Source organism: Acanthisitta chloris, unplaced genomic scaffold (genome assembly GCF_000695815.1).
Source record: "Acanthisitta chloris isolate BGI_N310 unplaced genomic scaffold, ASM69581v1 scaffold2658, whole genome shotgun sequence".
NCBI lineage: Eukaryota > Metazoa > Chordata > Aves > Passeriformes > Acanthisittidae > Acanthisitta > Acanthisitta chloris.
The window spans coordinates 1-14390 of NW_008685190.1; the positions used below are offsets into that span (position 1 = coordinate 1).

Consider the following 14390-nt stretch of genomic DNA (forward strand, 5'->3'; position numbering starts at 1 on the left):
GTGACCCCGCGGCGGCTGGGCATCCTCCCGCGCTCCCCGCGCTGGCACCGGCCAACTATCGTCAGTCGTCAGGGTCGGAAGAGACCTGTGAGATCGTCGAGTCCAAGTGTTAACCTGCCACTCTGCTGTAACCGCTAAACCCCAAACCGTATCACCCAGTGTCAGATCCAGACACCTCTGAAACATTGATAGAGCCATAGGATGTTAAGGGATTGGAATGGACCTTAGGGAGCATCTCGTCCCAACCCCTCGTGCCATGGACACTTCCTACCAGAACAGGTTGCTCAAGGCCCCATCCAACCTGGCTTTGAACACTGCCAGGGTTGGGGCAGCCACAACTTCCCTGGGCAACCTGTGCCAGTGTCTCATCACCCTCACAGGAAAAAAACTGCTTCCTAATACCTCATCTAATTTTTGTCTTTCAATTTTTCCCCATTATTCCATGTCTTACAACTACAGTTCCTATCAAAGAGTCCCTCTCCAGCTTCCCTGTAGCCCGTTCAGATACTGGAAGGTGCTATGAGGTCTCCACCCAACCTTCTCTTCTCTAGGCTGAACAGCCCTAAACTTCTCAGCCTGTCTTTGTAGGGAAGGTGTTCTAGTCCTCTCATCAGCTTCGTGGCCTCCTCTGGATTTGTTTCAACCATTACATGTCCTTATGTTGTGGACACCAGAGCTGTATGCAGTACTCCAGGTGGGGTCTCACAAGAGCAATGTAGAGTGGGAGAATCACCTACTTCGACCTGCCAGCATCCTTTACTTTACAGACAGAGAGCCGCTCTCCAGCTTCCCTTCAGATACTGGAACATTGCTTCCAGGGATGATGACGTCACCTCCCTGGGCAATCTATTCCAGTATCTGATCACCCTAACAGTGAAAAAAATTTTCCTCACATCTAATTTGACTCTCCCCTGTCTCAGCTTATGCCCATTCCCTCCAGTCCTCTCACTGCAGGCATGGCAGGAGAGACTATCTCCTACCTCTCTACAACTATAGAGAGTGCTGAGGTCACCCATGAGCTGCCTCTAGATGGTGTCTCCTGCTAGGGTTACTCTCTACAACCCCCTTTCAGGTAGTTGTAGAGAGCTATGAGGTTACCTGTGAGCTGCCTCTTCTCTCAACTCTTCTTCTCAACCCTGCTGGGCTTGTTTAGCCTGGAGAAGAGGAGGCTCAGGGGTGACTTCATCACTCTCTACAACTCCCTAACAGAATGTGGGAGCCAGATGGGGTTCAGTCTCTTCTCCCCGGTAATGAGTGGCAGGACAAGAGGACACAGTGTTAAGCTGTGCCTGGGGAGGATAAGTTGGACATTAGGAGGAATTTCTTCGCAGAAAGGGTGATTTGACACTGGAATGTGCTGCCCAGGGAGGTGGTGGCATCACCATCCTTGGAGATGTTTAAGGAGAGACTGACTGAAGTGCCATGGTCTAGTTGACATGGTGGTGTTAGGTCACAGGTTGGACTTGATGATGTCAGAGATCTTTTCCAACCTGATTGATTCTGTGATTCTGTTTCTGCGGGAGCCACTGTCTGCACCCATCCTCTTCTAGCATTCTTGGAAAAACTGTCAGGAGTATATGATGGTGTTTGGCAGTGAGAACTTCTACTAAGCATTGCACAGTAATAAAATCATGGAATGGTTTAGGTTGGAAGGTGCATTTAAAGGTCATTTAGTCCAACCCCCCTGCAATGAGTAGTGACACCTTCAATCCATCAGGTTGCTCAGAGTCACATCCAACCTGCCCTTGAATGTTTCCAGAGATGGGAAATCCCTGGGCTAAAATCCCTATGTTAAAACCACGGAGCTGAAGGTGCTGTTTGCTTCCCTCTTGAACATTCACTGGCACTATGGGAAGTGGAGTCTGAAGGGCCTGGATAGCCCCAGGTTTGGCTTCCTCTCGTTCAGCTGGAATTCATCCCAGAGTCCAAGGAATAGCCGAGAGTCATGCCTGTCATTTGCAATTCCTGTTCTCCAGTGGCTGCAAGTCGGTTTAAGGCCATCCTGCCCCTCACTGCTGCCAACACCAGCACATGTGCAGCTCTGCAGGGAGGGAGGTTGCCTGGCCCCAAACGACCCCTGCCAAAAGGAGCCTTCAGTGTTCACCAGGACAAGCCAATCCCTGTCACAAACCCACAGATCCTAAAACCCTGAGGGAAAGGACTCATTTTCCAGGGGCTCTAAATGCACAGTGTGTTCATCCAGCTGCCCCTGGGCAGTACTCGCCTGTCCCTGTGTGCCCTGGCAGTGATAACCTTATCACGCCCCTCCGTGTGGAGGGTCACAGAGCAGCTCCTCCCTGAATTCAGGGCTGGCCCTGTCTGCGGGAAACACTTGTCAAGCAGCTGCACAGGCAGAGCAGGTGGAGAAACAGAGAGCACAGATGTAATCCAAGGTGACCTGGGCATGTGGATGTGCTCTGCCCTCCTGCTGCCACGTGTTGAGTCAGAAATGGAGCTGAGGAAGTATTCCTGTCTTTAAACCATCTGAAGGTGCAGAGAGCTGATGCCCAGTGTGGGTTTTTCCTCTCCCTGGAAATAGGATTGTGCTAAGTGCAGTTCCTGCTCTTTTTAAGGATCCAGGAGAAGGGGAATGTCATGTATCTGAAAGCACAGCTGGGCTGAAGCTCCAGAGTCTAACAAGCACCATGGACCCAAACCTGATCCATCTCTGTCTTTTCCTTGTCCGTGTCACATCTCTGCTGCACCATGGGGAACCATGGTGGCCATTCCATGGGCAGCCCTTTGCCATCTCCCTGCATTCCCATGGTGTCTCCAGTTTTTATCCAATCATCACATTTGTTGCATCAAACCCCACAGAGATATTTAAAGTGGTGACAATGGAAATAAAAGTGAAAACAGGAGAACCAAAAAGTGAGTTTGAGCCTTTATTTGCTTTACCACTTTGTGCAGTTTTTATCCACTTTTCTCTGGGTTTTCTTTTCTTTTAGCACAGTTGTGCTGCCAGTAAAGTCATATTTAAACATTTCAGTGGTCAGAAACTGCAAGTCTTCCAGTTTAGGGCATTAAATCAGCTCAGGGAGTGGTTTGATATAAGCCATAGCACAGCAGAGACCTGCAACACCAAGAGTGCTGGGGAGGTTTGTGCCAGCCCTCACTGAGTGTGTGTCTGTTTCACTAAAATTAGGGGACCCAAAACCTGGTTGGAGGGACAACACAATTCCCAGAGCTTCCATGACATTAATTTCTAGTGAAAGGTGTGGAATTCTAATGGAAGGTGTCCCTGCCCATGGCAGGGGGTTAGAACTAGATGATCTTTAAGGCCCGTTTCAACCCAAACCAATCTGTGATTCTGGCAGACATTGGGTGATTCTTACCTGTCTGTCACTCCCTGCTGTTTGGATGGACTTACACTGACTTTAAACCCCACTGGCACAGCAGAACCCATCACCAGCAGGATCAAATCCTCCTGCTTTTGCTCTTGAGAGTAATATTGCCCTTGGCTGATACTCTCCAATGGGATTAATACTGTGGCACTGAGCAATGTCCTCTCCCTTGCTGGTATCCTTGCTGGTATTGCTCTGTTTGGAGCAGAAGTTGTGTCTGTGCTTCATTTCACCCTGAAGTCTCTATGTAAACTGACTCCTATCAGCTGCACCAAAAAGGTGCCTGTTCTCATGATCCTTGGGGACTAGCTCCGTGCAGGCATCTAATGGTCTGTCCTCTGCACCTAAGACTCTGCATGACCTGGAGAGACCATGGAAGCTACAGCTCCTTCTTTTTAATGATACAATGCCTGCATCAGCCTGACAGATCTGCTCTTGTGAGACCACACCTGGAGTACTGCACGCAGCTCTGGTGTCCTCAACATAAGAAGGAGCAAGTCCAGAGGAGGCCACAAAGCTGATAAGAGAACTGGAGCACCTTCGCTATGAAGACAGGCTGAGAAAGTTGAGGCTGTTCAGCTTGGAGAAGAGAAGGTTGTGTGGAGACCTCATAGTAGCCTTCCAGTATCTGAAGGGGCTACAGGGAAGCTGGAGAAGGACTCTTTGTTAGGACTGCAGTGATAGGATGAGGAATAACGGAAATAAATTGAAAGAGGGAAATTTAGACTAACTATTAGGAAGAAATTCTTTCCTATGAGGGTGGTGAGACACTGGCACAAGTTGCCCAGGGGAGGCTGTGGCTGTCCCAACCCTAGCAGTGTTCACAGCCAGGCTGGATGGGGCCTTGAGCAACCTGGTCTGGTGGGAGGTGTCCCTGCCCAGGGCAAGGGGTTGGTACTAGTTGATCTTTAAGGTCCATTCCAACCCAAATCATTCATTCTATGATTCCATGCATGATTCTATGGTTCTGTGATGTCTCCCTCCACTGCTTTGTCATTCCTATTAGTGTTTGTGGAAGGAGAACTGGCCATACAGTGTGTCAGGGTGACAAGACACAACATCCCTGGCCTATCCTAAAGGGAAAATCCCACCTTGGTGGAACACCTCTCATCCAGTCAGGTGTGTCAGGGCAACTCAGAATCCCTTCTGATAGCTAAGAAAACTGTGGCAAACGACAGAGATTCTCTCCCTTGTCCTCACCAGGCCCTGGGCAGTTGCACAAACTGCTGACAGCCTCTTGTTCCATCAGCTTTCCGCTCTCTGCTCTCCCACTGCCCGAAACCCTGCTGTGTCCTGTGGCAGCAGGACAGCCCGAGGCTCCCACTTGCGAGGCCTCATCCTTGGCATTTATTCATCCAGAACTCATCTTCACCAACACAAAGCAGGGATAACCACTGCAGCCAACCCTGAGGGCTAATGCTGGTATAATAAACTCATTTTCTCCTGCTTTTTCTTGGGATACTAAGCACAGACTCTTAGCCACAAACATACATGAGCTGCAATTATTCATCCCAAGCCTTGTGCATTGAATACTCCCCAAGCTGTGCTCTGGGAGGTCAGTCACAGGCAGCCACCAGGTGGGACATGGGGATGTGGTAAACCATAGCAGCACTTCTGGCACCAGGACAACATCCCACAATCTTGGAGAGGAAAACACAGATTGTGGCTGGCCTGGGCAATGCAAAGACCAGTGATGACAGGGGGAAATTGCAAGGACAGCAGGCAGGATGCAAGAATAAAGCAAAGTGGCAGATGAGTTAGCAGAGAGTGAGTCTGTGCATTAAAGGGGCTGTTCTGAGAGGAGTTTGGAGCCTGGTGGGAATTGGTCTTTTCTCCCAGATAAGAAGTAATAGGACAAAAGGGAAAAGTCTCATGTAGATGTGGCACTTGAGGACATGCTTTAGTGGTGGACCTGGCAGTGTTGGGTTAATGGTTGGACTCGATGATCTTAGAGGGCTTTTCCAACCTCAGTGACCCTGTGATTCTATGCTAGTAGGGCTGAATATGAAGGTAAAGCTGTTAGTAGCATTTCCCTGGGAGGAGTGTCTAGGAGCCAGTGGGATGCTGTTGACAGGAATACTGTCTGCAGCATGGAGCAGCTAATGGAAAAGATGGGCCTTGTGATCCAGAGAGAACTGGAGAGTCACTGGTATTTTCAGTCTGGCTTTCCAAAGAAATGAGGCATTTCCAATTGCTCTGTGTGTTCCCAAATACAGGCAGATGGAGGCTTCTGTTGCCATTACTCCTACTAAACATTAGACTCAGGGGACCCATCACCCTCTGGCTCTGTCCTCCCTCTGTGGGCACTGTCCCCACATTCTCCAGTTGCAGCAGTTTGGAGGTGACCTGGGGACAAGAGAAGAGGCTGCTCCTCACTCACTTATTCCCTGATGATGGAGACCCCTGAGACATTCAGGCAGGATGTGGCTACCTTAGGGCTGGGGCAGAGACCCTCAAGTGAGCCTGGCAGTGAGAGATGAAGGCTGCTAGTGAGGAAGACTCACTACAGGGCTCATTTCTTTATGACTGTGTCTAGCATCCACATCAAGATAAAAGCAGCCACCTGTGGGTGCTTTTACATCTGAGTAAGTTTGGTATCAAGCCAACAGCAAGGAGAAGTTCACTTGATTCCTCAGACCATGCTGGTTTGAAGGACACTTTGTAATTTAGCAAAGGTTTCCTTTATTTGGAGTGTTTTAGCCTAAAATGCTTCTATGTGGGCTTGTTAGAGGATCTTGCTCTTAGAATCATAGAGTCACAGAATGGTTTGGGTTGGAGGGGACTCTCAAGATCATCTAGTTCCAACCACCTGCTATGGGCAGAAACACTTTCCACTAGACCAGGTTCCTCCAAGCCTCATCCAGCCTGGCCTTGGCTCTTCTCTGTGTTTTGGTGGGAACTGGTCTTTCTCATAAAAGACATTGCCAAGCATGGTTTTTTGTCCAGAATTTTTTCCCCTGAAGACTTTTTGGACAGGGATTGGGAGTGAACGTGCCTGGGATTTAATGGGAAGAGCAAAGACCGAGGTCATACAGAAAGTCAGGATCTCTCACAAGTGCTTTCCCATTGTTTGCTCAGCTTGAATCATCAGTTTCTTCCAAATTTTGAAGTTTTCTTGCTTTTGAAAGTACAGACTTTCCTCAGCAGCTTCAGCTCCGTGCCTAAAGGAATTGTAGGCAGTGATTCATCAGGGAGACAACACATCCCAAACAACTAGAAGGTCAACTACTTCTTAAGGCAAAAATATTTTGCGAAGATTTATAGCCATATCTGGGAAAACAGAGCTCTTACATGGCTAAAACAGGCAAATCATGTATTGAGAGGAATTTCTTCTCAACAGTCAGTGCCCTTCTCAAGGAAACATCACACACTTTACATGCTGTAACAAAATGTAAGTTTTATTCCATATTATTAGTAATGGATGTGGAATAACCAGTTGAAGAGTTGATGTCTCTTACTCTTTTGACCAGTGTTTAATATTCTAACTACAGTCCAGATGTAACATTTACACTGAAAAATACTTACAGATTCAACCTCATACTCCAAAAATTTCTAGTACAAATACAGTTAGTACATAAAAAAATGACCAACAACAAAAAAAAATAACAATCCCAGATGCTTTGTAACAGCACAGACTGGTTATGGCCTTGAGTTAAGTTCAAGTATTTCCCAGTGGAATGCAATGCAAGCAAGAAGGTAACCTGGCTTTTATGTGGGACATTCCTGGCCCTGAATGGTAAGAATGGAAATATAAGTGTGGGCACTTTATCTGTCCAAGTTTAGCAAGAGAGTCAACATTTTTGATTAGTTCAGCTACAAAGCTAAAACTGTCTTGTGTGTGAACAAAACTGCTAACTGTAGGGGGGAAAAAGCAAAGCATTAATTATACCATTGACATTTCTTCCATGGCTGATGCTCCATCATCTAACTGAAATTCCTCAAGCTGCTGGTTGTGTTTGGAATGATCATGATGGGGATTTTGCTTGGGGTTATGTGTATTTTGCCTCTTCATCCTTTTCATTCCCAAACTGACACACTAAAAGAAGGATTTGTTGCTCCTGCCCCAAAAGGAGTCATTCCTGCAGAGGCATTAAAGCATGTTGGTCACCTTTGTGGCAGTGACTCAGTGGAAAGAGCAATGTCCTAAAGGATTTAGAGGTCACAGAGTGGAGGAGGAAGGGGGAAGTCAACAACTCAGTATACATAGTAATAATAATAATAATCTTTTCTATTTCTAGAGCTCTCTGACTCGTGCTGACTCACACGGGATCTGGGAGAACCAGCGTCCCTCCTCTCCAGGCTGGGAGGAGTCAGCAGTGACCTCCAAGCTTGCAGGAAACTTTGCATCTCTCCCAGGCAGCACACAACACTGGAGCAGTCCTGCCAGGAATGTTCCCTTGTCCTTCACTCCCTGTCAAAATTCTTGGAAGACATGGAGAAACAAGATCAGCTCAATTTGGAAAGGATGTTATGCAAGGAAGTACTTCAAGCCTGATAGATGAATGGAGCTGGCTGGAAGGATGGCTGAGAGCGGTTACCCTGTGTCCCTGCTCCATGAGGAGGTTGTATTGATCACCCAAGAGTCTGCCCTGGCTCTAGTACTCATCAATATTGCAATGATTAACTCTCCCTATGGAAAACAGCGTGTGCGTATTAAATGTGATGGTGACACCAGCTAGGAGGAGGCTGCAAATCCACTGCAGGACTGACAGGTCATTCATAACCCCCTTGAAGCACTAGATCATGGTGTGACAATAAAAAGGCAGTTTCAAGGAGGGCAGGAAGATCCTAACTGTACAAACACAGATTTGGGTAGGGGAACAATCCCCATGCCTGCAGAAGGTGGAGTTTTGGGAAGATCCAGGATAGCAGATGGGTGCATGAAGAGGAACAGAGAGGGAGGTGGCCTGAGGACCAGAACCACCACACCACTGAGAAGGGGTGGACTGGATAGTGTTGGTTCAAAGACACAAGGGAAAACCTTGCCAGAAAAGCAGCCCTTAGAGAAAGGTTGATGAGGCTGGAATTGTTTAGCTTAAAGCAGATTTGGGGATAAAAAGAGTCTTCAAACACCCAAAATATGCAGACAGTAAAGGCATGAGATGTTCTCCATATCTTCTGAGGGCAGGAGACACCAGGGGTTGCAGTGAGGAGGGTTCATGTTAGCCATTAAGGAGTAATTTGATGGTGGCAAGTTGGCAAGAAGATCTCTGGTCCTTTCCTGCTCTAAGTGTCCCTGAACCTGCAGCCATGAAGCCCTGAGATCTCCTCCCATCAGGCGCTGGGGCAGCACGTACAGCCCTGCTCTATAAAGTGGGTTTAATGAGTTGATCAGATCTCTGGGACCAGGTTTTGGGGGTTTTGGCTTAAAATCTGCTTTCTCCACAGTGAGATGTTCACCAAGTTGGTTTCCTGAGACAAGAGCGAGGAAGGGACATTCCCATCCCTGTGTTTGGTGACCCACTGGTGAATCTGCAGGACAACAGGAGCTGAGAGGCAGATCTGAGTCATCAGGAATACTCAGGCCATGTCTGGGGCTGAGGGAGGTGTCACTGGTACGGGCAGGAGAAATCCAAAATTCAGACTCCTGCATAGGACAGTGCCTTTCAGCACTGTCTGGGAAGAATGAGTTTATCCAGGGCCATGATATTACTGCTCATCATAAAGGAATCAGAAGAACCCAGGCAGCATCCAAGCATGGTTCTCCTCAGAGCTTCCATCCTCCCTTGGGATCATGACTTTAAACACATCCTGTTTCCCCTGGGACACAGGGCTGGGAATAAAAGAGAAGTCACATTGCTGTGGAGGACAAGCTTGTGCCCTGGATAATGACTTGGGAGCAAATTTTCATCCAGGAGCACCTCTGCTCTCCTGTCCAGCAGCCTGGGCTGTGGACCTGCAGGAATTTATAGCAGGGGCCAGCAGCCTGCGCTGCCCAGCATATCCCCAGCCAGGAGAAGACATGTTCCTGCACACGGGACAAGGACAAACAGCACAGATGGATATGTTTGTCTCACCACCACCATGGTGTGAACTTTCTGAGCCTTTCCTGCAAAATTCCCAGCAGAAAGGGATGGATGTGTATTACTAACCACCATTGCTGCTGGGAGTGATGTGCTGATCCTCCTCCTGGATGCAGTTACCCGTTTTCAAGGGGAAGATCTCTAACAGCGAGAGCAAACAGCATTCCAGACATTTCACCAATGCCTTCAGCTGGACCAGGAACAAGCCTGGAAGTGTTCCCCAGATTGTTAACACAAAGCCACACTGAATATTTGCAGATGGATAGGATGTTTCTTTGCTTTCGTTTTAATTCTACATTTTTGCTTCCAGGACTGTTCTCTAATGGCAAGGAACAGGTCAGTCAAGGTTCCCAGGAGCTGAAGGGCATATCCAAATTCTCTGCATGTTCCCCAGAATGGCCAAAGAGCTTGGACACTTGGAGAACAGGCATCCTCAAGGCTTTCAGGGACTGATCTCAAGGGCATGAGAAAGATGCCCAGCAAGAAGTCATATAAATCCAATGGATAAGAAATACTGGCACAGGGACCTGCATACGACTTTAGGTGGCTGACACAGCCCTGTGGGAACAACTCACCACAGGGATAGTGTTGTGTTCAGGGAGGATTTACTTCTTTTGCTTTAGGTTTGGTCTTGAAGACTCTGCCTACTTGGGTTCTCCATGGTGATCAATCAACCATTGGATTCTTGGGAGGTTGTAAGAGTATCTGCCAAGCCACAGTTATCTTGGGAACCTCTCAGGGATCAGACCCACTCTGATATGTGGCAGAGTGGGGCAGCTACTGGTTTCAGCCTCTACCACTTGGCAAGAGATGCTCCTTGTGCTCTCAGTGATGATGTCTTTTCTCTGTTTTCTGTCACTGGAGGGGACAAAGCCACAGCCCTGCAGCTATGCAAGAGATGTGGGATGAAACCCTCCTGACAAAGCACATCTCAGCACTAGTAGGAGCCTTGAAGCTCAGCAGCTTGATTTTAACATGCCCCCAGCCTACTGTAAGTAGTAAACAACTCTAAAACCAAGCAAGCTTAAAAAAGGTCCACACAAACTAGGGAAAAACTTCCTGCTACTGTCCTGATCCTGTCCCCACTGAAGCCAGATCTTCTTCAAAGCCCCTCAAGCAAGTGTGGGAAACCTGCCACTTCTCTAGGTGAGGCTGGAGGCTAAAAGCCCAACAACTGCTCCAGGATGAGATCAGCCACAGTCCTGGACCAGCTGGGTTTTCCCAGGGGAGGTGGAAGGCTGTAAAATGACCAGAGGATTGATATTACATTTATATATATATATCTATGTCTATATTCACACACATGTTCATATGTGTCTGTATATATACGTACAGGTACACACACACACACCATAAACACACTATGCATAGATCTGCCATCTGCCACTATTTATAAGGGTTTGATTAATCAGAAAAACAAATTTGCTAACAGTGATTTTCCTTGATTAATCAGAAAAACAAATTAGCCAACACTGATGTTCCAATCTCTACTAAAATTCAGCAAATTAAGAAGTCTAAACCCTTTACAGTTTTGTTTTCCTGGTTACATAAAGGCACTTTCTGATGATGTGAAGCAGCAGTTTGTTAAAAACTCTGTAACTGTAACTATTCCCATCATATCTGTAGCAAGTGCTACACAGGCACCGGTAGGACACAATGTCACTGCTCACTCCTGCTCTGTAGTGTTGGAGCAGATTTGCTTTTTGCTTCGACACAGAGGAATAAAAGATGAAACCTTCAGAGCTGTGCTGTGTTTTTAGGTCTCCCTGTGTGAGACAGTCACTGTGTTTCTGCCCCATAACCTGATGTGGTGCCATCTCCTGGCTTGCAGCATCAAACGATGCCTTCGTTTGCAGCGACGCCTGCTAGAGCATCACCTGGCAGTTCAGGCAGGACATCAGCTGTAAGCATGTCACGAAGGTCCGTGCAATATGTCAGTTGTTTTCTTATCAAAGGGTCAGAAATTAATTTGATTAAGGGTATTTAGTAATTAAATACTGCCTGACCTGCAGCACTCAAGCCTTGCCATGCAGGAAGGCAGCTGCTCTCTGTCAGCCTGACTTCCCTCCTGAGCCAGCAGCAGCTCCACTTCCCACCACAGTGCCTTGTCAGTCTCTGTTGGAGCTCTGGTGGTGACTGAAGGGTGGGAGATGCTGGGGGTTTGCTGTTACTCTCTGGAAGTTCCTGTTACTCACTGAAGGTTCCCAGCTGGAGAACATGGAAACAGGGAAGAAATGTTTTTTGTTAACGCACTGGGAGACAGCACTAAATTGGTCTGAAACTCCTTTTCTCTCTTGACTTCCACACAAAAATTGCACCTGTGCCCTGCGAAAGGAACACAAGATAATACCAAAACCCAGAAACAAACCAAAATAAAAACCCCACTTCAGCTGCCCTCTCTCTCCTTTTAGGTGAACTTATATCCATACAGATGTCTTTCCATCTTTACTGCTGGAGCTCCCTTTCTCCAAGGAGGCCTTGGGTTTAGCACCTTGTTTCTCCTGGGCGGTGTTGGCCCTGTTCTGCTCTACCACTGTGCCACCTGAGGCAGGACTGCTGGTTCGAGAAGGCTGAGTGTTGGCCTGGGTGCTGCTATAGCTCTGAAACGCTATGTCCAACTGCTCCTGGGCCACTCGCAAGTGTTTGTGAAGGGTGGACAAGTCTGCCGGGAGGTTCTCATCTGGGCTAGTGCACTGCTGCTCCTGAGCGACGTTAGCCAAGTTCTGCTCATGAGCCATCAGGCTGTTGGGGATCTTGGTGGACTTCTCTGATTTCACAACCAGGTTGTACTCAGGAGGGCAGGAGATGTTCTTTGGGTAAGCGTAGTTGTAGGGAGGCTGCCTAAAGCTGTTGATTTTCCGGTTGCGAATGGCATCTCGGATGGTCCCAAAGCCCAGGTGGAACATCTCACACATGTTCAGCAATAAGCACAGGCAGCTCACGACGTACATCACCAGGAGAAAGATGGTCTTTTCTGTTGGCCGGGACACAAAGCAGTCCACAGTGTGAGGGCAAGGGACTCTGTTGCAGACATAATAAGCTTCTACCTCAAAACCATAGAGCAAATACTGCCCTATCAAAAAACAAACTTCAAAGGAAGCTCTGGTAAGGAGCTGGAAGACATAAATTTTCATCAGTCCTTCTTGCTGGATGCGCCTCCTGCCATCATGCTTTTGTTGCTCTTTGCACTTGGGCTTGGGCTTGGCTTTCTCATGTTCTGCTGCGTCATCAGAGATCATGGGCTCCTCTTCGTCAGCCTCCAAAGCATCCTCCATGTTGCGCACCGCCTGCCAGTTCAGGGCAAACTGCTTCTTCTTCTTGAACCCCTTGAACTTCTTCTCCTCCTCTGCTGACCTGGCAATCCTGTGGATGGCATAGCCCAGGTACATGACCGAAGGGGTGGATATCATGATGATCTGGAAGACCCAGAACCTGACGTGCGACAGCGGTGCGAAGGCATCGTAACAGACGTTGTCGCAGCCTGGCTGCTTGGTGTTACAGGTGAACTTGCTCTGCTCATCGGAGTAGATGGACTCACCTCCCACCGCTGTCAAGACAATGCGGAAGACGATGAGCACAGTGAGCCAGACCTTCCCCACGAAGGTGGAGTGATTGTGAATCTCTTCTAGCAGGCGGGTTAGAAAGCTCCAGCTCATGTTGGTCATAAGGGCTACTCAGTTATAACCTGCAGGAAGAGGGAGAAAGAAAAGACATAGCTGTGAGGTGACATCTGTGGCTGCAGTCAGTGATATGGCTGTGACAGTGGCACATCTGTGACACTTGGAGTCCTTTTATCCAAACAGACACCTTTCACTGCTGCAGCCCATCTCCCCAGGACCTGTAAGGGCTCATCAAGAAGGCCAATGGCATCTTGGCTGTATTTGCCATCATGTGGCCAGCAGGACCAGGGCAGTGACCATCCCACTGTGCTGGGCACTGGTGAGGCTACACCTTGAATCCTGGGGTCCATTTTGGGCCACTCATGACAAGAAAGCCTGGCTGGAGTGTGTCCAGAGAGGGGCACAAAGCTGGGGAAGGGTCTGGAGCACAAGGAGTGGCTGAGGGAGCTGGGGGGAGCTCATCCTAGATTAAAGGAGGCTCAAGGGGGACCTTATTGCTCTCTAAAACTACCTGAAAGGAGGTTGGAGCCAAGTGGGAGTTGGTCTCTTCTCCCAGGTAACAAATGACAAAATGAGAGAAAATGGCCTCCAGTTGTACCAGGGGAGGTTTAGATTGGGTATTAGGGAAAATTTCTTCATGGAAAGGGTTGTCAAGCAGTGGCATAGGCTGCCTAAGGCAGTGGTAGAATCACCATCCCTGTAGGTATTTTGGTGTGTGGATGTGACACCTGGGGACATGGGTTAGTGGTGGCCTTGGCACTGCTGGGTTAACAGATGGATTCCATGATCTTACAAGACTTTTCCAACCTAAATGGGGAAAAAGGTGTGGCCAGCATGGGGATGTACTGCACCACTGTAACTGGAGGCAAAGATGCCTGGTGGCACTAGATAAATACAGATGAATAACACAGCAAGCCACAGCACTCACTAAATTCACCATTACCCACTTTGGTACTCGTTTCAAGACATTGCTCAGCTGTAAGAAGGGTCTGAGTGACCGTAAAAGTGAATTCAAAGCACTGTGGAAGCCACCTAGGCACAAAAAGGTGTTTAAATTGGGACAAACTCTTGCTTGCATGCAATGGGCTCAAGTGCCTGAGCTGAAAGCAGGAGCAGAGGATGCTGCTCACATCACAGAGACTTGCACTACTGAAATATCTTTCATTAGCTAACCCAGAAAAATGCAAAGAATCAGCAAAAGAATGGGAATATTTATGTTTACAGGCCGATGGCCCTTTCAAGTTCCTTTTGGAAAAAAACAAAACAAAACAAAACTTTAATCAAATGCAGACTGGCTCAAAAATAAACCCTGCAAAGCTTTCAAGAGAAAACCATGCATTTATTAGTAGACCTGGACAGCTGGGGAGGAAGAGCTTGTAATAACCATTTTATGTTTAGCTTAA

The 14390-nt window shown here is 47.9% G+C and overlaps 1 protein-coding gene across 1 annotated transcript; it reads right to left on the minus strand.

Moving 5' to 3' along the window:
• Positions 1 to 11784: 11784 nt before the first annotated feature.
• Positions 11785 to 13046, minus strand: LOC103806920 (gap junction gamma-1 protein-like). The gene has a single exon (XM_009079631.1). The coding sequence runs from the start codon at positions 13030 to 13032 to the stop codon at positions 11785 to 11787; it is 1248 nt and encodes a 415-aa protein (XP_009077879.1). The 5' UTR covers positions 13033 to 13046.
• Between the last annotated feature and the right edge of the window lie 1344 nt (positions 13047 to 14390).